A 27147-nucleotide genomic window follows, 5' to 3' on the forward strand; every position below is an offset into this window, starting at 1 on the left:
TGAAGAGGAGCTGGAGATAGCGAGGGGCCAGGGGGAAGTGGACAGAGGGGGCAGGAGGAGATAGACAGATGAAGGAAGAGGAGGAGATTGGCAGAGAATGGTGGAGGACGAGACTGGCAGAGAGACAGTGAGGAGGAAATAAACAGAGAAAAGGAGGACGGGATAGACAGAGAGAGAGAGAGAGAGAGAGGTGTAGGAGTTGGACAGGAGGAGGGAGCGGAGGAGATCAGAGAGAGGGGGGCAGGAGGAGATAAAGGGAGAAACAAAGAGATAGAGGGTCTGGAGGAGGACTGAAAGGGAGAGGTGGAAGAGATGGATATAGGGGGAAGGAGCAAATGGACAGATGGGGCAGGGGCAGATGGACTGAGAGAGTGGGGATTACAAGATGGACAGAGAGGGAAGAGGAGGAGACGGGGAGAGAGAGAGAGCGAAGGAGGAGATGGAATTAGATGGGGGAGGAGGAGATCAGAGGGGGAAGGAGCTGATGGACAGGAACGGGGGCAAGATCAGATAGACAGGGTAGGAGAAGATGGATGGAGAGAGGAAGAAGAGGATATGGTCAGATAGTGGTGGGGTGGAAGATGTGAGCAGAAAGAGGGGTTGGAGGAGATGGACAAAGGGAGGAGGAAGGAGGAGATGAGCTAATAGAATTGGAATAATTACGAGGGCAGTTCAATAAGTAATGCAACACTTTTTTTTCTGAAACATGGGTTGTTTTATTCAGCATTGAAATACACCAGGTTATTCCCCAATCTTTTAGCTACACAACACTATTTTTCAACGTAATCTCCATTCAATGCTACGGGCTTACGCCACCTTGAAATGAGGGCCTGTATGCCTGCACAGTACCATTCCACTGGTCGATGTCGGAGCCAGCGTCGTACTGCATCAATAACTTCTTCATCATCCGCGTAGTGCCTCCCACGGATTGCGTCCTTCATTGGGCCAAACATATGGAAATACGACGGTGCGAGATCGGGGCTGGAGGGTGCATGAGGAAGAACAGTCCACTGAAGTTTTGTGAGCTCCTCTCGGGTGCAAAGACTTGTGTGGGGTCTTGCGTTGTCATGAAGAAGGAGAAGTTCGTTCAGATTTTTGTGCCTACGAACACGCTGAAGTCGTTTCTTCAATTTCTGAAGAGTAGCACAATACACTTCAGAGTTGATCGTTTGACCATGGGGAAGGACATCGAACAGAATAACCCCTTCAGCGTCCCAGAAGACTGTAACCATGACTTTACCGGCTGAGGGTATGGCTTTAAACTTTTTCTTGGTAGGGGAGTGGGTGTGGCGCCACTCCATTGATTGCCGTTTTGTTTCAGGTTCGAAGTGATGAACCCATGTTTCATCGCCTGTAACAATCTTTGACAAGAAATTGTCACCCTCAGCCACATGACGAGCAAGCAATTCCGCACAGATGGTTCTCCTTTGCTCTTTATGGTGTTCGGTTAGACAACGAGGGACACAGCGGGAACAAACCTTTGAATATCCCAACTGGTGAACAATTGTGACAGCACTACCAACAGAGATGTCAAGTTGAGCACTGAGTTGTTTGATGGTGATCCGTCGATCATCTCGAACGAGTGTGTTCGCACACTCCGCCATTGCAGGAGTCACAGCTGTGCACGGCCGGCCCGCACGCGGGAGATCAGACAGTCTTGCTTGACCTTGCCCAACGACTCACCGTGCTTTTGTCCACTGCCAGATCACCGTAGACATTCTGCAAGCGCCTATGAATATCTGAGATGCCCTGGTTATCCGCCAAAAGAAACTCGATCACTGCCCGTTGTTTGCAACGCACATCCGTTACAGACGCCATTTTAACAGCTCCGTACAGCGCTGCCACCTGACGGAAGTCAATGAACCTATACGAGACGAAGCGGGAATGTTTGAAAATATTCCACAAGAAATTTCCGGTTTATTCAACCAAAATTGGCCGAGAAAAAAAATGTGTTGCATTACTTATTGAACTGCCCTCGTACATACCCAGGCAATTTCGGTTACTCAGCTAGTACAAAATATGCGAGAATGATATATGCCAGAAAACAATACTGGTATGATGTACTGCCCACCACACAGTGTACAGCGGCCTACAGAGAATTTATTTAGATACAGATATTTTTTTATTATTTCTATTCACTTATTGGACGATACAGACACCCGTACTGGTCAGAGCTTGTGTAAAACTAGTATCACGTGACGTTTACCACACCTGTGGCTGGCAGTGGGCGCGGCGCTGGAGCGTCGCGTGCTGCGGCTGGCGAGCGGCGCGGTGGGCTCTCTGCTGCACCTCAACTGGCCGCGGCCGCCGCCCCCGCACGTCGACCTGGCCACGCTGCTGGTGGCGCCGCCCGCGCACACCATCCTGCTCGAGCTGCACCACGTCGCGCTCGCTCTCGCGCCCACCCCCGCCGCCGACGCCGCGCCCCCCGCCTCTGGCACCGTCGACGCCGCCACCCCCTCGTGTCCCGACGGTGCAGGGATACTCGAGGTAAGCACTTCCCAGTTACTTCGACTTCCACACGTAAAAAGGTTACAATTTCCCCAGTCTGCCAATTAACTACATCCGAGAACAGATCGTACCTTACTGTACTTGCCCTTACCTGACAAACATCTTGGGATACCTCCTTCGAACGTTCTAGCGCCCCGCATAGTGCAGCAGCATGACGTGGGACGGACTCAACAAATCGTTGGAGATCCTCTGTAGAAATATTGAGCCTCTACAGCCGTCCATAGTCATAAAAGTGTTTCCGGCTCAGGATTTTGAGCGTGAACTGACCTCTCTATTACATCCCATACATGTGGGATTCATACCGAGCTATCTGTGTGGCCAAATCACTCCCGAGTTGTAGACAATGTTCTTCTAACCAATCGCTAAAAATTGTGGCCCACTGACATGACATCATTGTTCGGAAACATGAGGTCTCTGAATGGTTGCAAATGGTATCCAAGTAGCTGAACAAAACCATTTCCAGTCAATGATCGGTTCGGTTGGGCCAGAGAACCCAGTCCATGCAATGTAAACACAGCCCACACCATATATGGAGGTACCACCAGCTAGCACAGTTCCTTGTTGACAATTTTGGTCCGTGGTGTTTGCCCCACACTCGAAGACGCTCCAGTCGGTCGTGTGCTGCCAAGACCATTAACACCAAATTTCACCGCGCTGTCCTAACTTATGTCCCTCGCTGCTTATGTCCCTCGCTGCTTTCTGCGGTTATTTCACGCAGTGCTGCTTGTCTGCTAGCGCTGACAACTCTACGCAAACGCCGCTGCTCTCAGTCGTTAGGTAGAGGCCGTCGGTCACTGAGTTGTCCCTGGTGAGAGGTAATGCCCGAAGTTTATTATTCTCGGCACGGTCTTGAAACCATCGATCTCGGAATACCGAATTCCATAACGATTTGCGAAATGGAATGTCCCATGCCTCTAGTTCAAAGTCCGTTAGTCCCCGTCGTGCGGCCATAATGACGTCGGACCTTTTCGCATGAATCACCTGAGCACAAATGACAACTCGCATATGCACTGTCCTTTTATACCTTCCCACATCTCTATATATGCATATGGCTATACCATGACTTTTGTCATCTCGGTGTACTCATGTTAAGCTCCCTTTACACCGAAGCTAACACAAGCGAACACGCAAAAGCGAACGAGAATTCTCTCTGGTGTAAACAACTGGCGAGTGGTGTTTGGCCTTGTGTGGGTCGTACTCGCAAGCGTTCCCTTGTGATCAGCTAGGTGTCAGTTTTAGAGCGAACAATAAAAGAAAGTTAGCGTCCTCTCCGCTTCGGCGCTAACTTCGAAGATATACACAGCGCATTCGCTTTGCCACAATGGTCTATTTTTCGTGCGCAACGTGTTGCTGGTGTTGTTTATTTTGATATTGCGTGGTGACGGAGCGATTGGGTGAAGGCGTAGTTTCGTTGATAGAAAAGTACAGATCCCACAGGTGTTTATGGGATCATTAAGATCACCATCAAAAAATGTTAAACAAACAAAATGATGTGACTGTTCAGGCTTTCCCGGCGGATATGTTGTAAATAATCTTCACGGGTGTGCCGCCTGATGACGTTGTGCAAATCCCACAATATTTCTTCGGAGCAACTGTCCAACATCATCAGGTGGTTGAACCTCGCTGGTGGCTAGGTACGACTGACAAGATCCGCATGTCGACGCCGCTGTATATAGAGCACGCGCGTGGAGATTGCGCAGGCGCGGAAACCACGCATGCGCAAAAATTTGCAGATAGATGGCGCCAGACTCAAACGCCCTCTGCCGGGAGACGCAGAGCGACCGTTCTGCGCGTGCGCTTACGCAGTGTTTACTAACATGCTGCCAAAGTTATGACGGGTCTATTATCGGAAGCTCTTTCCTTTCTCGTCGTGATTTAACAGCAGCCAATGCAGGGTTCCAGGCTGTACTCAATTCAAATCCCGCATCCCTGTTGATAAGGTTATCAGCTGTACGGATATGTTGTTGTTGTTGTGGTCTTCAGTCCTGAGACTGGTTTGATGCAGCTCTCCATGCTGCTCTATCCTGTGCAAGCTTCTTCATCTCCCAGTACCTACTGCAATCTACATCCTTCATCTCCTGGTCTCCCTCTACGATTTTTACCCTCCACGCTGCCCTCCAATACTAAATTGGTGATCCCTTGATGCCTCAGAACATGTCCTACCAACCGATCCCGTCTTCTGGTCAAGTTGTGCCACAAACTTCTCTTCTCCCCAATCCTGTTCAATACTTCCTCATTAGTTATGTGATCTACCCATCTAATCTTCAGCATTCTTCTGTAGCACCACATTTCAAATGCTTCTATTCTCTTCTTGTCCAAACTATTTATCGTCCATGTTTCACTTCCATACGTGGCTACACTCCATACAAATACTTTCAGAAATGACTTCCTGACACTTAAATCTATACTCGATGTTAACAAATTTCTCTTCTTCAGAAAAGCTTTCCTTGCCATTGCCAGTCTACATTTTATATCCTCTCTACTTCGACCATCATCAGTTATTTTGCTCCCCAAATAGCAAAACTCCTTTACTAGTTTAAGTGTCTCATTTCCTAATCGAATTCCCTCAGCATCACCCGACTTAATTCGACTACATTCCATTATCCTCGTTTTGCTTTTGTTGATGTTCATCTTATATCCTCCTTTCAAGACACTGTCCATTCCATTCAACTGCTCTTCCAAGTCCTTTGCTGTCTCTGAGAGAATTACAATGTCATCGGCGAACCTCAAAGTTTTTATTTCTTCTCCATGGATTTTAATACCTACTCCGAATTTTTCTTTTGTTTCCTTTACTGCTTGCTCAATATACAGATTGAACAACATCGGGGAGAGGCTACAACCCTGTCTCACTCCCTTCCCAACCACTGCTTCCCTTTCATGTCCCTCGACTCTTATAACTGCCATCTGGTTTCTGTACAAATTGTAAATAGCCTTTCGCTCCCTGTATTTTACCTCTGCCACCTTTAGAATTTGAAAGAATTCCAGTCAACATTGTCAAAAGCTTTCTCTAAGTCTACAAATGCTAGAAACGTAGGTTTGCCTTACCTTAAGATATGTATTGCCTCTTTAATGACGCAATCCCAGAAAGAGGATGCTGGGGATAAAACTTCCGTCTTTTCATAAATCATGTGATGTCCTGTGTTCAGACAGTGTTCTGCAATTGCCGACTTCTCTGGTTGGCGTAGGCGTGTAGGACTTTGAAGATAAAGCACTACAGTCAGCCACTCTCAAACCCTCTTGTTTTCTGCGGTATGCTGACGATACGTTTGTGGTGTGGCCACATGGACTGGATATTCTAGCTACGTTTCTTCAACATCTAAATTCGCTCCATCCGAATATTAACTTCACTATGCAAGTGGAAAAAGATGGCACTCTACCTTTTCTTGATGTTTTGGTACGAAGGAAAGCAGATGGAACCTTGGGACACCGCAAGCCAACGCATACAGATCTATATTTGCAGGCCACAAGCTGACATCATCCAGCACAATGCGGTAGTGCATTACGTACGCTAGTTCATAGAGCGCGTGTGGTATCTGACTCTGGAAGCCTGCCGAGTGAGATGCAACATTTGAAGACTGTCTTCCGTCAAAACGGTTATTCTGAGAGACAAATAATTAATGCATTCAGGCCCAAGCGAGTTCAATCTATGGAGCATAATGAAGATACGAAAACACCCACCACCTTTGCCTTCTTGCCGTACTTTGGTGCCATGTCATCAAGAATCGGAAGAGTCCTCGAAAGATATGACATCAAGTGTGTTTTCCGACCGACCATCTGCGAAACTGAGGAACCTGTTAGGTTCGGTTAAGGATGATCTCGGTCTGAGGAAACGTGGTGTGTACAAGATTCCTTGTAAGTGTGGGGCGGCATACATAGGTCAGACATGTCGCACGGTACAAGAACGTTGCGATGAACATCAGAATCATACACTGTCTGAACACAGGACATCACATGATTTATGAGAAGACGGAAGTTTTATCCCCAGCATCCTCTTTCTGGGATTGCGTCATTAAGGAGGCAATACATATCCCCACAGCTGATAACCTTATCAACAGGGATGCGGGATTTGAATTGAGTACAGCCTGGAACCCTGCATTGGCTGCTGTTAAATCACGACGAGAAAGCAAAGAGCTTCCGATAATAGACCCGTCATAACTTTGGCAGCATGTTAGTAAACACTGCGTCAGCGCACGCGCAGAACGGCCGCTCTGCGTCTCCCGGCAGAGGGCGTTTGAGTCTGGCGCCATCTATCTGCAAATTTTTGCGCATGCGTGGTTTCCGCGCCTGCGCAATCTTCACGCGCGTGCTCTATATACAGCGGCGTCGACATGCGGATCTTGTCAGTCGTACCTAGCCACCAGCGAGGTTCAACCACCTGATGATGTTGGACAGTTGCTCCGAAGAAATATTGTGGGATTTGCACAACGTCATCTGGCGGCACACCCGTCAAGATTATTTAAAACAAAATTATGCTCGGCAAGAAATTGCCCAAATGCTGGCAGTGCCAAAAAAAAAGCAAGTTAAGTTGTCACATGTACAGTAGTTTCTGTAAGTAAAGTAAATGTCATTAAAATATACTGACACCGTAGATAAAATAAAAATACACAAAAACCTGGGCATTCCGCGTGGCTTACATTGCCGGTATCAGTCTTCAAAAATGTGTGTGAAATCTTATGGGACTTTACTGCTAAGGTCATCAGTCCCTAAGCTTACACACTACTTAACCTAAATTATCCTAAGGACAAATACACGCATCCATGCCCGAGGGAGGACTCGAACCTCCGCCGGGACCAGCCGCAGGCGTACCGGTCCCCGGCACGAATCTGCCCGACGTATTGGTGTCGAGGTTCGGTGTTCCAGCCAGTCTGTGGATGGTTTTTAAGGCGGTTTTCCATCTGCCTCGGCGTATGCGGGATGGTTCCCCTCATTCCGCCTCAGTTACATTATGTCGGCGACTGCTGCGCAAACACTTTCTCCACGTACGTGTACACCATAATTACTCTACCACGCAAACATTGGGATTACACTCGTTTGGTGTGAGACGTTCGGGGTGGGGATCCACTGGGGGTCGAACCGCACAGTAATCCTGGGTTCGGTGACGGACGTCGGTGGGGTAGGTGGACTGCTGTAGCCTGTTGTGGGGTTGTGAACCACTGAGGGCTACGGCGGGAACGGAGCCTCTCCGTCGTTTCTAGGTCCGCAGATCCAATACAGTCATAAGGATACGTTTTATGCTGTGTTACACGCACATAGGTTGAGAGGTAATGCGGGACAACAGCTTTACCGGTGCATTAAACTTAGACAGCACTGGTCTACCAGCGGTCTAACTAACCTGCAATGAAGTAAGCAATTTCAGTTCAGACGTAAAACGAGACGAGCAAAGAAAGAATATAGCTTCGAATGTCATTTAATTTTTAAAGAGCATGAAATAATATTCAACTAAACTCCAGCACTATCGCGCGCTTCTTAGGTGACCAGACGGAAGGCATAAAATGCTCACGTTCTCACCTGTCATAGTATTCTAATTACAAAGAAGAGTGATGAAAATTCCTAACCTTAACACAGGGTAATTTTTCTGAGCGAGCTATGTGTGGTGCAAAAGCATACTGCAGGCATTTCACCGGTTGAATACTGAAGCCATGAAGGTATCAATTACAGACAGTCGTCTGGTATTCTCTTAGCTCCTTCCTTATCCGAATCCGAGATACACATTTCCGTTCTGGAATCGTCATCTGCTACTTTGATAACGAGATGATAAACAACGGCATCCACGAAGCCAATTTTCTCCTCTTCTTTTATGACGAGCCGTTCTACATCCCGCCAGCGTTCGACAGTGAAAGGTGAAAAAGCTGTGTGCTTCAGTTCCAGTACGTCTGGCAGCTAAACAATCTTGTTATTTCTCCGGAAAAAATCCCTTATCTTGGCTCCAGATCAGTTCTGTTGGGTTCATACCGTAATGGTGAATTATCAAACAAAAAAATGCAGCATTTGTACTGTGTGTTCGATGCTGTGAAAATGATTTTCATGTTTCTACTACACTTACCTACATCTATGGTATAAAACAATGGACATAGTCCAAATAAAGAATATTTGGTTTTTCATTTTTGCTTTAAGAAAGTAAATTGTTATGTTTTCTTAATTTAAGCAACCTTTATTAACAGTAATTCATAAAATATCGATGATTAAGAATTTATGTTTGAAATGGAAACAGGAATTTCGCGTGCCGCATGTAATTATATTCAAGAAGACTTGCATTATTCATAAAAATGATGATGAATGCAGTTATTTATCAGTCCACTACGCTACCGATTTCACTACGTATTTCTGTAGCTAATACAGTCACTTGGAGATCTTCATAGCCGAATATCTCTGTAAATTTACGGAAAGCGTTAAGAACAGCCTGTTTATTGGCACCTTTTATCCATGTTCGACACGCGTGTTTCACTTCGGACAGGAAGCAGACTCAGTCATTTCCGTACTGCGTATTAACAGCGCGACAATCAGATCACAACAGTGCAAAGGCTGTGACTGTACAGGATTTTTGTGGTATAAAGTATATAGCTAAAGCGTGATTAAGTAAGACGTTGATTGCTGTTGACACATCTGAATATCTTAAGGTTTCATTTAACGTAACTTAGTAATAATAAATCTAATACATAAGTAGGACCTACTTAAAAGAGCGCATCAACGCCAGTGTACCTGTGCTACGACGTATGACCAATCATCGCTATTGTGTTTGTTTACATCAGGTTTGTCCTTATGATGAACGGAGTAGAGTACTGATATACGAATAAGATGAGCAAATACAATCCTCGTTGCTTTGACAAAATAACACCTGCAAAAGTTAAATCTTACAGATAAGGCGAGCGAATTCTATGGTTCAAATGGCTCTGAGCACTATGGGACTTAACTTCTGAGGTCATCAGTCCCCTAGAACTTAGAACTACTTAAACCTAACTAACCTAAGGACATCACACACAACCATGCCCGAGGCAGGATTCGAACCTGCGACCGTAGCGATCGGGCGGCTCCAGACTGAAGCGCCTAAAACCGCTCGGCCACCCCGGCCAGCCGAATTCTATGCTCCCAGCTTTGACGGAATAATAAAAAAGTTATACTTGTAGTGGGCCACTATGTACGAGGGCAACTCAAACGCACTGTAGTGAACTAATTTGAAACATAGCCCTGTTATATTTATTTTTAAAGGCTAGTCTAACCAGAACAAGTTGAAAGGTCTTCAAATCTAAGTCACGACTCAAAACGATGGTAATTTATTTGCTCTAATGATTGACATGAGGCATAATGAAATTAACATACAGAAAATTTCTACGTTGTTAAAACCAGATTGCAAAATGATGCTAACACAGAGGGGTCCACGAAAAAACTGTGGAAAACTGTATGGAGCTAGCACACAAGATCTGCTTATCTTGGCACCTCGCGTAATGGAGGACAACGTTAGAGCAAAGAGCTGCAAATGTAATCAAAATAAGCAACACAAGTTGTGTATCAAAGTCAGCAAGTAACGAGCTGCACAAGACATGGATCGCTACCGCAATTGTGTAACTTACATCCACTTAAAAACCTAATATAGGCCGATCAGTTCCAAACGGTGGTTGGAGATAAACGACGGTCCGTGGCAAAGTGCTCAGTATCCATGTTCACGACCCTCAGCCCTCTGTTTTCAAAAACTCTACATACTGTAGAGGGGATGCTGTTGCCATCGTTATGGGCGACCGTTGTTGCTAAATCTGTGAAGAAGCAAGGGACAGCGCACGCAACTTCCCTCCGTTTGAGTACAAAAAGCACATTTTAACACGAATTAGGAGTTCGGCGATAGCACTGCACCAAGACCTCTATCCAGAGCAATGCAATACTATTGGCTGAACCAAATTTTTAGAGCGAACGCCACCGATTCTCCCATGCTAGCAAGATGGTGCCTTGGCATCTCCCTTTTGAATTCATGCAGAAAAGAAGGAATGGTGCTCTCAATCATTCTCTGGAGGGCTGTAGGTTGGCCATGGCATACACTGTCCCCGAGTGGGGAGTCGGTGGGAGTGGGGTTTGCAGGAGTCAGCCTGGCTTTGAATAGCCACAGATTGGCTCTTTGCCCAAGTTCTGCTAACTGCCTATTCGCCCCGCTCGAGTTAAAGAGATGCAGCGACGGTCTTTCTGCGAACAAAAGAGGCTATAGGGACGTTTCCAGCCGAAAATAACCGGCCACGGCGTTTGCAGGCCTGTTTTCGCACACACACTGCTCTAAGTCACAGCCAGCCGCTGTGGTTCAAAATGGTTCAAATGGCTCTGAGCACTATGGGACTCAACTGCTGTGGTCATCAGTCCCCTAGAACTTAGAACTACTTAAACCTAACTAACCGAAGGACATCACATACACCCATGCCCGAGGCAGGATTCGAACCTGCGACCGTAGCAACAGCGCGGCTCCGGACTGGACGGCCGCTGTGGCCGAGCGGTTCTAGGCGTTTCACTCCGGAACCGCGCTGCTGCTACGGTCGCAGGTTCGAATCCTGCTTCGGGCATGGATGTGTGTGATGTCTTTAGGTTAGTTAGGTTTAAGTAGTTCTAAGTCTAGGGGACTGATGATCTCAGATATTAAGTCCCATAGTGCTTAGAGCCATTTGAACTATCTAAGTCACAACGTAGCTGCGTAACAGTCGTAGAAAACGGGATATGTGACTGAAACGTCATAAGGTGTTACGATATGGGCGTGTTTTCTGCAGATAGGGTGTGGTCTCTTCATTGACTTTCAGTAAACATTTAATGCAGAACGGTGTGATTCAAATGGTTCTGAGCACTATGGGACTTAACATCTGTGGTCATCAGTCCCCTAGAACTTAGAACTAGTTAAACCTAACTAACCTAAGGACATCACAGACATCTATGCCCGAGGCAGGATTCGAACCTGCTGTTGTGGCCTAACAAGCTAGCTACGCCACACTGAGAAGGGAGCCGAAAGGCACGCGTACACACACGCCGACTGGCGTCAAGTCTGGAACAGGATACGTTATGACTGCTATAAAGAAAATACGTAGCTTTGGAATATACTTAACTTTATTCTTTGTTGGTTTACACGTTCTTCTTGAGACATTTATACGATAACTCTCAAACTACGTAAGGCTAATGGCGCCTTGCTAGGTCGTAGCCACGGACTCAGCAGAAGGCTATTCTAACTGTCTCTCGGCAAATGAGAGGAAGGCTTCGTCCGTATTGTCGCTAGCAATGTCGTCGTACAACTGGGGCGAGTGCTACATCGTATCTCGAGACCTGCCTTGTGGTGGCGCTCGGTCTGCGATCACACAGTGGCGACACGCGGGTCCGACATGTACTAAATGGATCGCGGCCGATTTAAGCTACCACCTAGCAAGTGTGGTGTCTGGCGGTGACACCACATTCCTCCCCCACAAATCGGCGAACGGTCGTGAGATAAGGCTTCCGCCCGCCGTGGGGAGGACCCCATGTTGACGTATGCGATGAGGTGGGGAGCCTAACAACAGGCGAGGCTGTGCCATCCGCACCCGGCCATTCGGTCCGAGGGGAGCTAGGAAACGCCTGAAAACCTAGTCCAGGGTGCACGTCAACGTGCGGCGTATGCGCCCGGAAAGAGACAGGAGGGGCCGAAGGGTCGACCTCCATTGCGTCGGGGTATCCGACGCGCGATGACATCATGTGGTCCGGAGCGGGCAAGAGTTCCATGGCGGAGGACAGCTGGTCACGGGAAGCGATCGGCGGCGCGTGACCCAGGGAGGCGCTTGGCGGCTGCAGCGAAGCGTCGAATGCGGGCGGCGCCGGCGGGAGAACAAGCGGCGGCGGCGGCGGCGGCGGCGGCTGCTGCGGCGGCGCGTCGCCATGGGGCAAAATGGAAGGGATCGTCGGTAACACCTGGGGATGAGGCGAGCCAGTAGATGGGTCCCCAGGGCGCTGACCGGACGGCACCGTCGCTGAAAGCAGACGGGGAGCGGCAGAACCCGTGTGACGACAGAGGCGCAGCTGATTGAGATGCCGACGCACCTCACCAGAGGCCCCCAAAACCAAATACATCGCGCGGCCGAGGCAGCGAATAATGCGCCCTGCGAGCCAACGCCGTGAACCTCGACAGTTGCGAAAGAATACAACGTCGCCTGGAGCAAAAGCAGGAGTCTGCCGCTGCACAGGAACCTGATGCGGCGGATGCAGCAAAGACATCAAGGGTCGATGAGGACGACCGTGGAGCAACTCAGCCGGCGAGCGACCATCTCGGGGCTGAGAGCGATACGAAGACAAAAAGAGCAACAACGCGTCCTCCCGAGAATGCGACTCTTTCAACTTCAACATCTGGGACTTGAAAGTCCGGACCAATCGTTCAGCGGCACCTTTTGACTGAGGCGAAAACGGCGCGGATGTCAGATGTTGAATACCATTGGCCTGGCAGAAAGACAGAAATTCTGCGGACATGAATTGTGGGCCATTGTCGGAAACAATAGTCTGCGGAAGACCTTCAATGCAAAAGATAGCAGACAACGCTTGGATGGTGGCAGAGGACGTCGTGGAAGACATCCGGACAACAAAAGGAAAATTACTGAAGGCATCGACCAGAACCAACCATCGAGCATTCCTGAATGGACCAGCAAAATCAATGTGCAAGCGTTGCCAAGGGGAAGTGGCTTTTGGCCATGCAAAGACTTTCCGCGACGGCGCGGATTGTTGTTCGGCACACGTCATGCAAGAAGAACACATATTCGTAATCGCAGCATCGATTCCGAACCAAGTACAGTGCTGACGAGCAAGTTGTTTCGTTCGCACTATACCCCAATGTCCTTGGTGAAGAAGCCGTAAGACAGAGGACTGTAACGAACGTGGGACCACGACTCTGGACTGATCATTATCAGAACGTAACAACAAAACACCACGTCGAACAAAAAGTCTCTCCTTGTGAGCAAAAAATCGGCGAACCAACGGATCCTCGATCCGAGACTTTGACAAAGGCCATTGCGTAGCAACAAAACGCAAAACGGTAGCAAGGACAGTGTCAGCAGCTGTGGCTGTAGCTACACGACGAAAATCAATCGGAAACGATTCGACCACTTCATGGAACATGCAAGCAAGTTCGGAAGAATCGAATGCTTTATCCTCAGCAATAGGCAAACGGGACAACGCATCGGCGTTTCCGTGCTTAGCAGTGGACCGATACAAGATATCGTAGCGGTACTGCGAGAGGAAAATAGACCAGCGAATGAATTTCTGCGCTGTACGCGGAGGTACAGGCTTGTGCGGATGAAAAAGCTACATCAAAGGTTTGTGGTCTGTGATGATGGTAAAGTGACGACCATACAAGAAATCATGGAACTGAGTAACACCAAAGACGAGAGCCAAAGCTTATTTCTCTATCTGTGAATAATTTCTTTTGCGCAGACGAGAGCAATTTGGACGCAAAGGCAATAGGGCGATCATGCGAGCCAACTTTGTGCGCAAGCACAGCACCCATCCCGAAATCCGATGCATCTACCATCAACAAAAGGGGTTTCTGGGGATCGAATGGCGTAAGGCAAGTATGAGAAAGCAACGCCGATTTCAACTGGCGAAAGGCGCGTTCGCATTCCGTCGTCCAGACGAACGGAACACCTTTACGGCGTAAGCGATGAAGCGGAGCTGAAAGAGAAGAGGCATTGCGCACATTCACTCACACCTTGTGATTCTAGATCGTTTAATGTTCTTGCGACCTCATCACGCAATGCGTGGGGAACATTGCGCGCTCTGAAAAATTTCGGTTGCGCGTTTACTTTCAGTTCCAAATGTGCTTCATAGTTTTTAGCGCAACCAAGGCCCGGTGCAAAAATGTCTGCAAATTCTTCACATAACCGAGCAACACTGTCTGAAGGCACAGTCTGATTCACTGATAGTACCTGATTTACTAGAGACATGTTAAACAACTGAAATAAATCTAAGCCAAACAAGTTCACTGCAGTAGAAGAACGAAGAACGTAAAATGACACAAGTTTTGTTTGTCCCTTGTATGTTGCAAGAAGGCTGCACTGTCCTAACACAGGAATTTTCTGTCTGGAATACGTAGTGAGCGTAACATTTGCGGAACGCAACGGAGGTTTGCCCAGTTGTTTGTACGTGTCGTGATTGAGCAATGAAACTGCAGCTCCGGTATCAAGCTGGAATGGTATGACCTTGCCATTAAAGTCCAAATCTACAAAAAGTTTATTGTCCTGCTGGCGACAAGAGCGACTGTCTCGTGCAATTTGAACTGATACAGGTACAGCATCACTCGCTAATCGACGTGATTTCCGGCGACGTCGACGCACACTTTGTGTGGGACGAACACAGTCACAGGTAGAGACATTGGCACTGGACGAAGTGGAATTAACTACATGAATGTCCATGGGGGAAGGTCCACGAGCCTGAGTGTCCTTGGTTCGATTCCGGCGCGAAGCAAAGGGCCTGGAATGATTGTGATTGTCTGATCTGAGCTTTTTCTGGCTAACACTTTGAACATGTCCTTTCCTCCTGCAGAAAAAGCAATTAGCTTGGCGTGAAGGGCAATGTTCACGCGAATGTCTAGTTGCACACCGCGGGCATGATTTCACTGCATGTGTATGCTGGCGCGGCACACCTGGTTTAGAGCGCGGCGGCCGCTGCGTCGAAGTGCGCGAGGGCAGGTTACCGGGCCGTGCAGCGCGCCCGGCGGGCCGGTCAATGTTACACACGACTGGCGAAGTTTCAAAAGATTCCTGAGCACAGTCAAGTGTGTCTTGTCTATCCAATATGTCTATCACTTGTTGAAGGGAGGGATTAACTAGTTTCAAAATTTGCTCCCGTATGCGAACATCAGAAACGTTCTGTGCAATTGCATCACGCACCATTGTATCTGAATAAGAAAGGCCACAGTCACAGTCAAAGGCACAGTCCCTAGTAAGTCCTTGCAATGTTGCTACCCACTCCCTATTAGTTTGACCGGCCGTACGTTTTGTACGAAAAAACGTATACCTTTTTGCAACGGCATTGACTGTTTCTTTGAAATAGGCATCTAAAGCAGACAAAATTTCTTCGTAGGACATAGTTGCTACGTCGTGTCGGGGAAACAATTTCACTATCACATGGTAGGTGGACACACCGACACAAGAAAGCAAAAACGGCTGCCGCTCATTACCTCGAATTCTGTAGGCGGCTAGATGAAAGCCAAACTGTCGGGACCATTCTGGCCATGATTCTTGCGCTGGATCGTAGTGCCTAAAAGGTGGTGCAACTGCGAGTTGTGGCTGCGGTAGCGGTGAAGCGGCGGCTGCCGCATCGGTTTGAATGGCACGTTGACCCTGGACGAGCTGTCCAAGGGCATCCAATAACGCCTGCGTCTGCTGATTCGGCAAGCGATAAAATTCGCACAGTACATCTGGCGAAGCCATGACACAAGTAAATGGAAGCAATCAGAAAGAACACTTCTCTCGTCGCCAATCTGTTGTGGCGTAACAAGCTAGCTACGCCACATTGAGAAGGGAGCCGAAAGGCATGCGTACGCACACGCCGACTGGCGTCAAGTCTGGAACAGGATACGTTATGACTGCTCTAAAGAAAATACGTAGCTTTGGAATATACTTAACTTTATTCTTTGTTGGTTTACACGTTCTTCTTGAGACATTTATACGATAACTCTCAAACTAGGTAAGGCTAATGGCGCCTTGCTAGGTCGTAGCCATGGACTCAGCAGAAGGCTATTCTAACTGTCTCTCGGCAAATGAGAGGAAGGCTTCTTCCGTATTGTCGCTAGCAATGTCGTCGTACAACTGGGGCGAGTGCTATATCGTATCTCGAGACCTGCCTTGTGGTGGCGCTCGGTCTGCGATCACACAGTGGCGACACGCGGGTCCGACATGTACTAAATGGACCGCGGCCTATTTAAGCTACCACCTAGCAAGTGTGGTGTCTGGCGGTGACACCACACCTGCGACCGTAGCAGTAGCGCGGTTCCTTACTGCGCGCCTAGAACCGCTAGACCACTGCTACTGGCAGAACGGTGTGAACGCATTGTACAGTATCTGTACTGTGTACAGTACAGGAACAATACAGAGATGGTTACTTTATCAGCATGACAATGCATCCTGTCATAAAACAGCACTTGTGTCGCAGGTGCTTGAGGAGAATAACATTCCTGAAATGGACTGGCCTGCCCATAGTTCTGATATGAACCCAGTGGTACACCTTTGGCCTGTGATAGAACGTCGATTTCAGTCAAGATGTCAGCATTCAACATCACTACCATCTCCTACACAGACATTAATACACCTCACTGGAAGTGTCCCCAGTAGAGCTCAAGCCGTCATGCAGGTGAAGACTAGACACAGCGTAATTTATGTCCGCTAGTAGGAGTCTGGATATTTTTGAACAGATAGTGTATATACGATATGAAATCGTACCTTATTATACTTGCATTAAATTACTAATATTACTGGTATTTACCATGTAAAAAGTGTGTATCTACGCCTCAAAATGCTGCGTGATCTGTCTGATTTAAGATGTGGTATGGTCACTGTAATCATGGCCTGTGGGCCACTCCCACTGTCCGTCGCTCATGGAGGAACGTCAATCCCGTAGCCGTTCTTTCACTCAGGCGTTGAGAGTTCGTTCAATGGTCCAGGGACTCAGGAGTACATCCAAGGTGAGGATGGCTGCACCAAGACGGATGTATCTCATTAAAACTCGCCTAAGCCCAAGGTGTCTTCGTGCCCACTATAGCAGAAGCGGCCGTGTCTGAAGACCACGTACGCTGCTTAGATGAGCCACGTGTGCAATAGCCTCAGGGACAGGAATGGTGCAATAAGTGGAGCCAGACGCAACTTGGTACCGACCTGCCATGTTCGCAGGATTCAATTGACAGCCTGGAGACATCGAACCTCAGATCCCGTTTTTACTGGATAACTAAAGCACGGCAACTTGTCCTGCAAATTTCATGGTGCTAAACTCACTCCCTAAACCCCCACCCCCCAAAATCCGCGGATTTGCGGTAGTTTCTCACTGGCAGAGGAGTTCGTTTTGAGTTTTTTCTTTGTGGTGCATTCCTTAATAGCCCAAATTTGGACACTGCCGTCAAAGAGTATAAATGAATCATCAGGGAAGAAAGGGCAGTTACTTGCCGTCCACGTACAGCAGCTTATTAAGAGAAACGAAGAAGATACTACGGTATACTTGTGAACGCTTCACACTGTTGTGACATTTGTTTATTTACTTATTTCTTAGCTGGTATACATATTGCCTGCTACACGGAAACTATAACAGACACTAAGTTTTAATTGTTTATCATAAGTATATTTCTATAAGTTCATTTAATAACTATACTGTTTCCCAGATACTTCCCTAGAGACTATTAAAACACCAATTACTAGCAGAATTTAACTTATTAGTAAGTCTCCGGGCATTTCGTTTTGCACAGATACTAAGTTACTCATGACATATACGGTAGCAGTTCTAATAATTATTACTGTCCTTCATAAACAGCCTGAAATTTATAACTCGACTGTACTTCAAAAATAAAGTGTGTACAACTTTGCTTCCGCCGTTTGCCAATAGGTGGCGACAACGGTAAGTAGCGGTCGAAAGAATCAGATCGCAGACGTCAGGCAATTAGCTTGGACGTCGGTCAACATAACCTCATTCAAACATTAGTCGATTTGTGTCTGCATCATAAAGTTGTTCTTGATTGAAAATGCCAGTTTACGAGCCTAATTCTCGTCATTTGGGGGAAGTATTACTGTTTTGTTTCAATATTAACAAAACAGCGGCTGAATCTCATCGAATGCTCTCATGCACGTATGGTAAGGACGCTATTAGTGAATGAACGTGTCGTGAGTGGTTTAACGCTTCAAGAACGGTGATTTTAACGTCGTAGACCGGCGTAGTGGTGGAAGAGAGAATGTTTTCGAAGATGCAGGGTTGGAGACATTGCTGAGTGAAGGCCCCCATCAAACATAAGAAGAATTGGCACGATTAGTGGGAGTGAAAAGCAAGACATTTCAAAACGTCTCAAGGCGATGGGCATGATTCAGAAAGAAGGAACTTGGGTCCCGTGAGCTAAAACCAAGAGACGTTGAACGGCATTTGTGTGTTGAGAACAGATTCTTCAGAGGCAAAAACGGAAGGGATTTCTGCATCGCACTGTGACCGTGGACGAAAAATGGGTTCATTCCGATAACCCCAAACGCAAAAAATCATGGGAATATCCCGGCCATGCATCCACGCTGAAGGCCAAACCGAATATTCACGGCTCCAAGATCATGCTCTACATTTAGTGGGATCAGCTCGGCATCGTGTACTATGAGGTGTTAAAACCAAGTGAAACAATCACAGTTGCTCGTTATCGAACACAATTAATGCGTTTGAGCAGAGCATTAAAAGGCAAACGGCCGCAATACAGCGAGAGGCACGATAAAGTGATTTTGCACCACAACAACTCTCGACCCCACGTTGCAAAAGAGGTCAAAATGTACTTGAAAATGTTAAAATGGGAAGTCCTACCCCACCCGCCGTATTCTCCAGACATTGCTCCCTCTGACTATCACCTGTTTAGAGTGCCTATAGGACCAAACTGCTGAGGTCATCGGTCCCTAAGCTTACACACTACTTACTCAGACTTAAACTAACTTACACCCAAGGACAACTCACACACCCACGCCCGACGAAGGACTCGAACCTCCGACGGGTGGAGCCGCGCAAACCGTGCCAAGGCGCCCTGGACCGTGTGGCTACCCCGCGCGGCTAAACAAGTTTTTCTGAAATAAGTTGAAAACTGTGGCCGCCAAAGAAAACGTACACCAGTTTAAAATTTAACTATTTTAAATGTGGTACAAAAAGGTCCAGTTCATTTTTTTGTCTAAGAGTAATAGTTTGTGCATAGCGAGCAGAGGAATGTGAAAATCTTGCACGTGATTTTTGAAGGTGTTGCGGGTTGCGTAAAATCCATACGTAGGAGTAGCTGAAAAACCATGAGTGTAATACAGACGAATGGCGAATGATTCTTCGCAAACGCAAATAGAGAAAATCAACTGACATAAGCAACTGTGAAAAAGGGCAGATTGTTACGGGCCTGCACCTGAGAGCGAGCATCCCGGTTTGAAACTGGCTGGCTGATTGCATGCTACTGTGTCGGCATCTATCGAGAGTTTTTGAAGAGCTGCGAAACCTTGATCAGTTAAAAAGGTGTTAGACGTCCACGTCTCATCAAACAACGCTGAGAACGGAGGCAGATCTGACGACAGAGTACGAGACTGGTGCAGACACAACTGTTTCAGAGCACATTGTCTAGCTCACATTGTTGAACATGGCACTCCACAGCAACTGATCCGTATGTGTTCCCATGTTGAGCGAACGACATCGTTACTTATGATTACTATGAGCATAGGATTATGGAAATGTGACTGTGTACCAGTGGGAAAGTATCGTCTAGTTGGACAAATTGCGTTTCTTGTTACATTAGACTGGCGGTCATGTCTCGGTACGTCATCACCCTGGTGAAACACTACTAGAAAAATCCGCATGGCGACGGACGCAATCGGAAAAGGCAATATTGTGTCATGGGGCTCACTGACATGGTCTTCCACGGTAGCTGATGTTATTGACTGTATCATGACAGATGTGGACTATACGAACATTATTTCGGACGACGTGCATCTCTTTTTGCTTCATGTATTCCCTGACTGTAATAGAATCTTCCAGCAGGATAATTGTGGGTGTCACAAATCCAGAAACTTGCTTAAGTGGTCTGAGGAGGATAACTATGAACTTGATCTCTTGGCCATAAAATTCACCTGATCTGAAACTGACAGGACACATCTGGGACCCCATTGGGCACCAGCTCCACGTCCAGAAACCGCCGATCCGTAATTTATGGAAATTGCGTGACCCTACATAGATGTCTTGTGCCACATATCTCCAAAAACCTTGCAAAGGCTGTCAAATTCATGCCACTCAGAGTCGCTGCTGTATTCCGTTGGACCAACAAGCTACTAAGCAGGTGGGCGAAATGGTTCAAAAATGACTCTGAGCACTAAGGGACTTAACATCTGAGGTCATCAGTCCCCTAGAACTTAGAACTACTTAAACCTAACTAACGTAAGGACATCACACACATCCATGCCCGAGGCAGAATTCGAACCTGCGACCGTAGTGGTAGCGCGATTCCAGACTGAAGCGGCTAGAACCGCTCGGCCACACCGGCCGGCTGGGCGAAATGTTTTGGCTCATCAGTATATTTGAGAGGGCATTCAGTAAGTAACGCAACACATTTTTTTCTGAAAGCAGGTCGGTTTCATCCAGGATTCCAATACATCATATTATTTCCCACTGTTTTGGCTACAGAGCCCTATTTTTTACCGGTCGGGGTGGCGCAGTGTTTCGCACACTGGACTCGCATGCGGGAGAACGACGGTTCAAACCCGCGTCCGGCCATACTGATTCAGGTTTTCCGTGATTTCGCTAAATAGTTTCAGGCAAATTCTGGGATGGTTCCTCTGAAATGGCACGGCCGACTTCCTTCCCTATCCTTCCCTAATCCGATGGGACCGATGACCTCGCTGTTTGGTCCCTTCCCGCAAATCAACCAACCCTATTTTTCAACATGATCTCCGTTCAATGCCACGGCCTAACGCCAACTTAGTCGGAGGGCCTGTATGCACACAGGATATCATCTACTGGTCGACGTCGGAGTCAACTTTTTGCTGCATCAATAACTTCCCCATTATCCACGTAATGCTTCCCGCGGAGAGCATCCTTCATTGAGCCAAACAGATGGAGGTGCGAGATCCGGGCTGTAGGGTGGATGACGAAGGACAGCCCAATGAAGTTTTGTGAGCTCCTCTGGGGTTTGCAGACCTGTTCGTGGCTTTGTGTTCTCTTGGAGAAGGAGAAATTCGTTTGAATTTTTGTGGCGATAAACACGCTGAACTCGTTTCTACAATTTCCTGAAAGTAGCACAATAAACTTCGTAATTGATGGAGGGAGGACATAGAACCGAATGACCCCCTTAGAGCCGGCTGTTGTGGCCGAGCGGTCCTAGACGCTCCAGTCCGGAGCCGCGCTGCTGCTACGGTCGCAGGTTCGAATCCTGCTTCGGGCATGGATGTGTGTGATGTCCTTAGGTTGGTTAGGTTTAAGTAGTTCTAAGTCTAGGGGACTGATGACCTCAGATGTTAAGTCCCATAGTGCTCAGGGCAATTTGAACCACTTGAACCCCCTCATAGTCCTAGAAGACCATAGCCATGACTTTACTGGCTGAGGGTACGGCCACTTCATGGATTGCTGTTTTGTTTTCCGTTCAAGGTGATAAAGCCATGTTTCATTGCCTTTGACTATGTTAGACAAACCACCGTCAGCCTCGTAATGCACAAGCGGTCCCGCACAGATGGTCCTTTGTTGCTCTTTATGGTCTTCTTTTAGGCTGCGAACAACCCAGTGGACACACGCTCTTGAGTACCCTAAGTGGTAGACTAGTGTATCAACACTACCAACAGAGCCGTCCAGTTGTGTAGCGTGGTATTTGATTGTGATCCATCGATCACCTCCATTGAAAGTGTCAGCACTGCGGGCTTTCAAATAATAGATGATGTGATGGTGTGGTGATGCCCCTCAGCCAAGTACCCTCTGAAATATTAAAAGTTTTGGCTGGTTTCGTTGTCTAGGGGCTGGGATACGTAATTGCAACATTAAAAGCCAAATACTGCTGACTCTAAACAATGTGAATAGACACATGAATGGATGGTCGAAGGTTCCTATCACTCGGCAATTGCGAATTTTGAAAGTTGTATAGAAATTTATAAATAAAAGATTGCAATTAAATAAATTCTGCAGGTACTATTTTAATGACTCTAAATGGTGGGTACAATAGCAGAAGTACCTTCAAGAATGCCCTTTATTACTGGTCAAACACTTACTGGTGTCGATGGTCCAGCAATTAAATACGAGTTGAATAACAGGGAAACAATAGATTACTACTTCACGTAATTAGTTATGAACAACAACATAGCTCGCAAGATATTCACTTATAAACGCATACTACGTCTTCACTGTAGAAGCCACGGGAACAAGTGCACAAGTTGGCACTCCGAAGGATTTCTGTCTCCCGCGACCACACGCAAACCGCTCCACACTCTCCAAGTCTCTCCTGCGACTGTGCGTCAGTCGCGGCGTACTTTCCAGGATCTCCGTGTCCTGTACGACTGGCCGTCGCACTGCACTGTCCTCTCCCGAACGGTGCTCCTCCCCCACCTCCATACGTCCTCCCGTGTGTCCTTTTTGGAACGATCGCTATGACTGGCTAGAGCGCTCCCACCCTTTCTCCAAGCCAACGTACACTCACAAACATAATGAAACACGTTCCAGATACTGGATTTACATTTAAATAACTGGAAATTAAATAAATATTGCTACGGCTGGACCATAAACTCGCTCTAACATACATTATTAAATACACAAACAAATTAAGTAAACATATATCAAAGGAATAGAGGCAACGCCCTTGCCGCAGTGGATACACCGGTTCCCGTCAGATCACCGAAGTTAAGCGCTGTCGGGCGTGGCCGGCACATGGATGGGTGACCATCCGGTCCGCCATGCGCTGTTCCCATTTTTCGGGGTGCACTCAGCCTCGTGATGCCAACTGAGGATAGCTGACCATACGCCCCTCCTATCCGCATCCTCTTCTGACGATGACACGGCGGTCGGATGGTCCCGATGGGCCACTTGTGGCCTGAAGACGGAGTCTAAAGGAACAGAAGTAAGGCAGTAGCGTAATGTCTCTGTGCTTTCTAAAACACAGTAAATGTTTGACCAATTTCTTCATGAATGGTATATAAACAAAGACATAGACGAATAATTATATCTATAAGCATGCTGCTACCAAATCTGTTCAAATGTGTGTGAAATCTTATGGGACTTAACGGCTAAGGTCATCAGTCGCTAAGCTTACACACTACTTAACCTAAATTATCCTAAGGACAAACACACACACCCATGCCCGAGGGAGGACTCGAACCTCCGTCGGGACCAGCCGCACAGTCCATGACTGCAGCGCTTAAGGCCGCTCGGCTAATCCCGCGCGGCCCATGCTGCTGCCGTTTTTTCGTGTAACTGTGGAGCACTTATGTCCTGATGCGATCAATAGTAATAAGCCACTTTGATCTGCAATAACTCATGTACTATTCAGGTTAGATGCCTGTAATTTATACCAATTTAGGTTTACACTAATAGCTTTCTAAAGACACGTCGGTCGAGAAAATCGGATGAATCGTTTAGATGTTGGAAATTCGATTCTGGGTGTTACTTGTATAATTTATCGACAGATACTAAACTTTTAACTAATAAAGATATTGAAAATGTGGTTAGACCATTAGAATCGTCATGCAGATAATGGTAATGTACATGTTTCTTTTTGAGGTATCATCTGGCAACTATTAATTTCTATACGAATTGTGAAATGTCTGCCATGATGGTTTCACAAAGTCCGCCATCTTTGGCACTCTCGGTATACAAGTCTTTTTCATCAGCACAGCGTCACCAAGGAATTCCCAGCCACGTGGTCGGCCTGGACTCCGGCTAACGTTCGGCACCACGCGGCCCGCCGAGAGGCCCCAGCGCGGCCACGCCTACTCCGAACTTAGAATATTTTCAGGGCGCCACAACTCGCCCGTTACCTCACAGCACGTTCCAGGTTTGGGCGACCTCGTTTCGATGATGACGGATGCCTCGCCCAAAAATTAACCGTGCTTTTGATCACTGGCAGGTCTACATCTATATTCATCTACATTTATTCTCCGCAAGCCACCCAACGGTGAGTGGTGGAGGGCACTTTACGTGCCACTGTCATTACCTCCCTTTCCTGTTCCAGTCGCATATGGTTCGCGGGAAGAACGACTGCCGGAAAGCCTCCGTGCGCGCTCGAATCTCTCTAATTTTACATTCGTGATCTCCTCGGGAGGTATAAGTAGGGGGAAGCAATATATTCGATACCTCATCCAGAAAGGCACCCTCTCGAAACCTGCGCAAGCTACATCGCGATGCAGAGCCCCTCTCTTGCTGAGTCTGCTAAACATCTCCGTAACGCTATCACGCTTACCAAATAACCCTGTGACGAAGGGCGCCGCTCTTCTTTTGATCCTCTCTATCTCCTCTGTCAACCCGACCTGGTACGGATCCCACACTGATGAGCAGTACTCAAGTATAGGTCGAACTAGTGTTTTGTAAGCCACCTCCTTTGTTGATGGACTACATTTTCTAAGGACTCTCCCAATGAATCTCAACCTGGCACCCGCCTCCGTAGACATACCTCCGATGCTCTGGTTTTCCTCCGAAAGTAATTGAGTGACAGCTCTCTGCTTGGAACGCACCTCCATTACAGACTCCATTTTGAAGGCTACGCATAGCGCGGCCAACCATCGGAAATTCGTGAAACTATAGGGTCTCAAGCAGACATATTCCACGATGAAACTTCCTGGCAGATTAAAACTGTGTGCCGGACCGAGGCTCGAACTCGGGACCTTTGCCTTTCGCGGGCAAGCGCTCTACCGACTGATCTACCCAAGCACGACTCACGCCCCGTCCTCGCACCTTTAATTCCGCCAGTACCTCGTCTCCTACCTTCCAAACCACAAAAGCTCTGCCGGCCGCGGTGGTCTAGCAGCTCTAGGCGCTCAGTCAGGAACCGCGCGACTGCTGCGGTCGCAGGTTCGAATCCTGCTTCGGGCATGGATGTGTGTGATGTCCTTAGGTTAGTTACGTTTAAGTAGTTCTAAGTTCTAGGGAACTGATGACCACAGATGTTAAGTCCCATAGTGCTCAGAACCATTACCACCACAGAAGCTCTCCTGCGAAGCTTCTGTGAAGTTTGGAAGGTAGGAGACGTGGTACTGGCGGAATTAAAGCTGTGAGGACGGGGCGTGAGTCGTGCTTGGGTAGGTCAGTCGGTAGGGCGCTTGCCCGCGAAAGGCAAAGGTCCCGAGTTCGAGTCTCGGTTCGGCACACAGTTTTAATCTGCCAGGAAGTTTCATATCAGTGCACACTCCGCTGTAGAGTGAAAATTTCATTCTATATTCCACGATGTCCGACAATTAATTCCGCATATTTTCAACCGAGACTGGCCGAGAAAAGGATGTGTTGCATTACTCACTGAACGCCCCTCGTATTTATATGGTAAGTTACTTATGGTGACTGAGGCGTTCTGCTCTCTACTGTATAGATTGTCGGCTAGGTGTGAGAGTGTTTGGGTGTCGCAGGTGCGGGACAGCTACGCAGACAGCAACGGCACGGCGTGGCTGCTGTGCGAGGCGCAGAACGTGCCGCCGCTGGCCATCGCCTCCTACCTCAACACGCTCACCGTCCGCCAGCAAGGGGCGGGCAGGGGCGTCACCCTCAACGCGACCGTCCGCGTGCAGCCCGGTCAGTACTCTGCCTGCTGCCTCATCTCCTACTGCACCTCAGGGGTAGGGAAAACCTACCTGTATGTTAGTTCTCAGTAACCGATATCTTGCAGTATCTGTTTGGTCTCGCTCACAACAGGTATTTTTTAAATTTTTTACTAATAACCCGAAATACGAGGGTCACTCCAAAAGAAATGCACACTATTTTTTTTTAAATCCATCTTTTATTCTACATGTTTGAAAGTTTGACAGTGTGTAGATAGGAATTAAAATTCAAGGTGAAAGGATATCAATGATACGATTCGCTGATGATATTGCTATCCTGAGTGAAAGTGAAGAAGAATTAAATGATCTGCTGAACGGAATAAACAGTCTAATGAGTACACAGTATGGTTTGAGAGTAAATCGGAGAAAGACGAAGGTAATGAGAAGTAGTAGCGAGAAACTTAACATCAGGATTGATGGTCACGAAGTCAATGAAGTTAAGGAATTCTGCTACCTAGGCAGTAAAATAACCAATGACAGACGGAGCAAGGAGGACATCAAAAGCAGACTCGCTTTGGCAAAAAAGGCATTTCTGGCCAAGAGGAGTCTACTAATATCAAATACCGGCCTTAATTTGAGGAAGAAATTTCTGAGGATGTACGTCTGGAGTACAGCATTGTATGGTAGTGAAACATGGACTGTGGGAAAACCGGAACAGAAGAGAATCGAAGCATTTGAGATGTGGTGCTATAGACGAATGTTGAAAATTAGGTGGACTGATAAGGTAAGGAGTGAGGAGGTTCTACGCAGAATCGGAGAGGAAAGGAATATGTGGGAAACACTGATAAGGAGAAGGGACAGGATGATAGGACATCTGCTAAGACATGAGGGAATGACTTCCATGGTACTAGAGGGAGCTGTAGAGGGCAAAAATTGTAGAGGAAGACAGAGATTGGAATACGTCAAGGAAATAATTGAGGACGTAGGTTGCAAGTGCTACTCTGAGATGAAAAGGTTAGCACAGGAAAGGAATTCGTGGCGGGCCGCATCAAACCAAAAAAAAAAATACATCCCTTAGGAACAATATTTCAATTTCTCTACATAATTTCCATTCCTCTCAACTGCTTTACGCCATATTGGAACCAGCGCCTGTATACCCACACAGTAATATTCTGGACCAACCTGTTGGGGTCACTGTTTGGTACGTAACGTTAGCGACAGCCCCGGACGTGCATGCACAAGTCCCGCCCAATCA

General features: G+C 47.4%; 1 protein-coding gene across 1 annotated transcript in view; it reads left to right on the forward strand.

Moving 5' to 3' along the window:
• LOC126474735 (uncharacterized) overlaps positions 1-27147 on the forward strand; it is a 575439-nt gene that overhangs the window by 344304 nt on the left and 203988 nt on the right. Inside the window, exons 15-16 of the mRNA XM_050102214.1 lie at positions 2225-2490; positions 25764-25926. Coding sequence (XP_049958171.1) covers positions 2225-2490; positions 25764-25926 — 429 coding nt within the window. The remainder of the gene's footprint in view (positions 1-2224; positions 2491-25763; positions 25927-27147) is intronic.

The sequence above is a fragment of the Schistocerca serialis genome, chromosome 4, assembly GCF_023864345.2.
Source record: "Schistocerca serialis cubense isolate TAMUIC-IGC-003099 chromosome 4, iqSchSeri2.2, whole genome shotgun sequence".
In the NCBI taxonomy this organism is placed as follows: Eukaryota; Metazoa; Arthropoda; class Insecta; order Orthoptera; family Acrididae; genus Schistocerca; species Schistocerca serialis.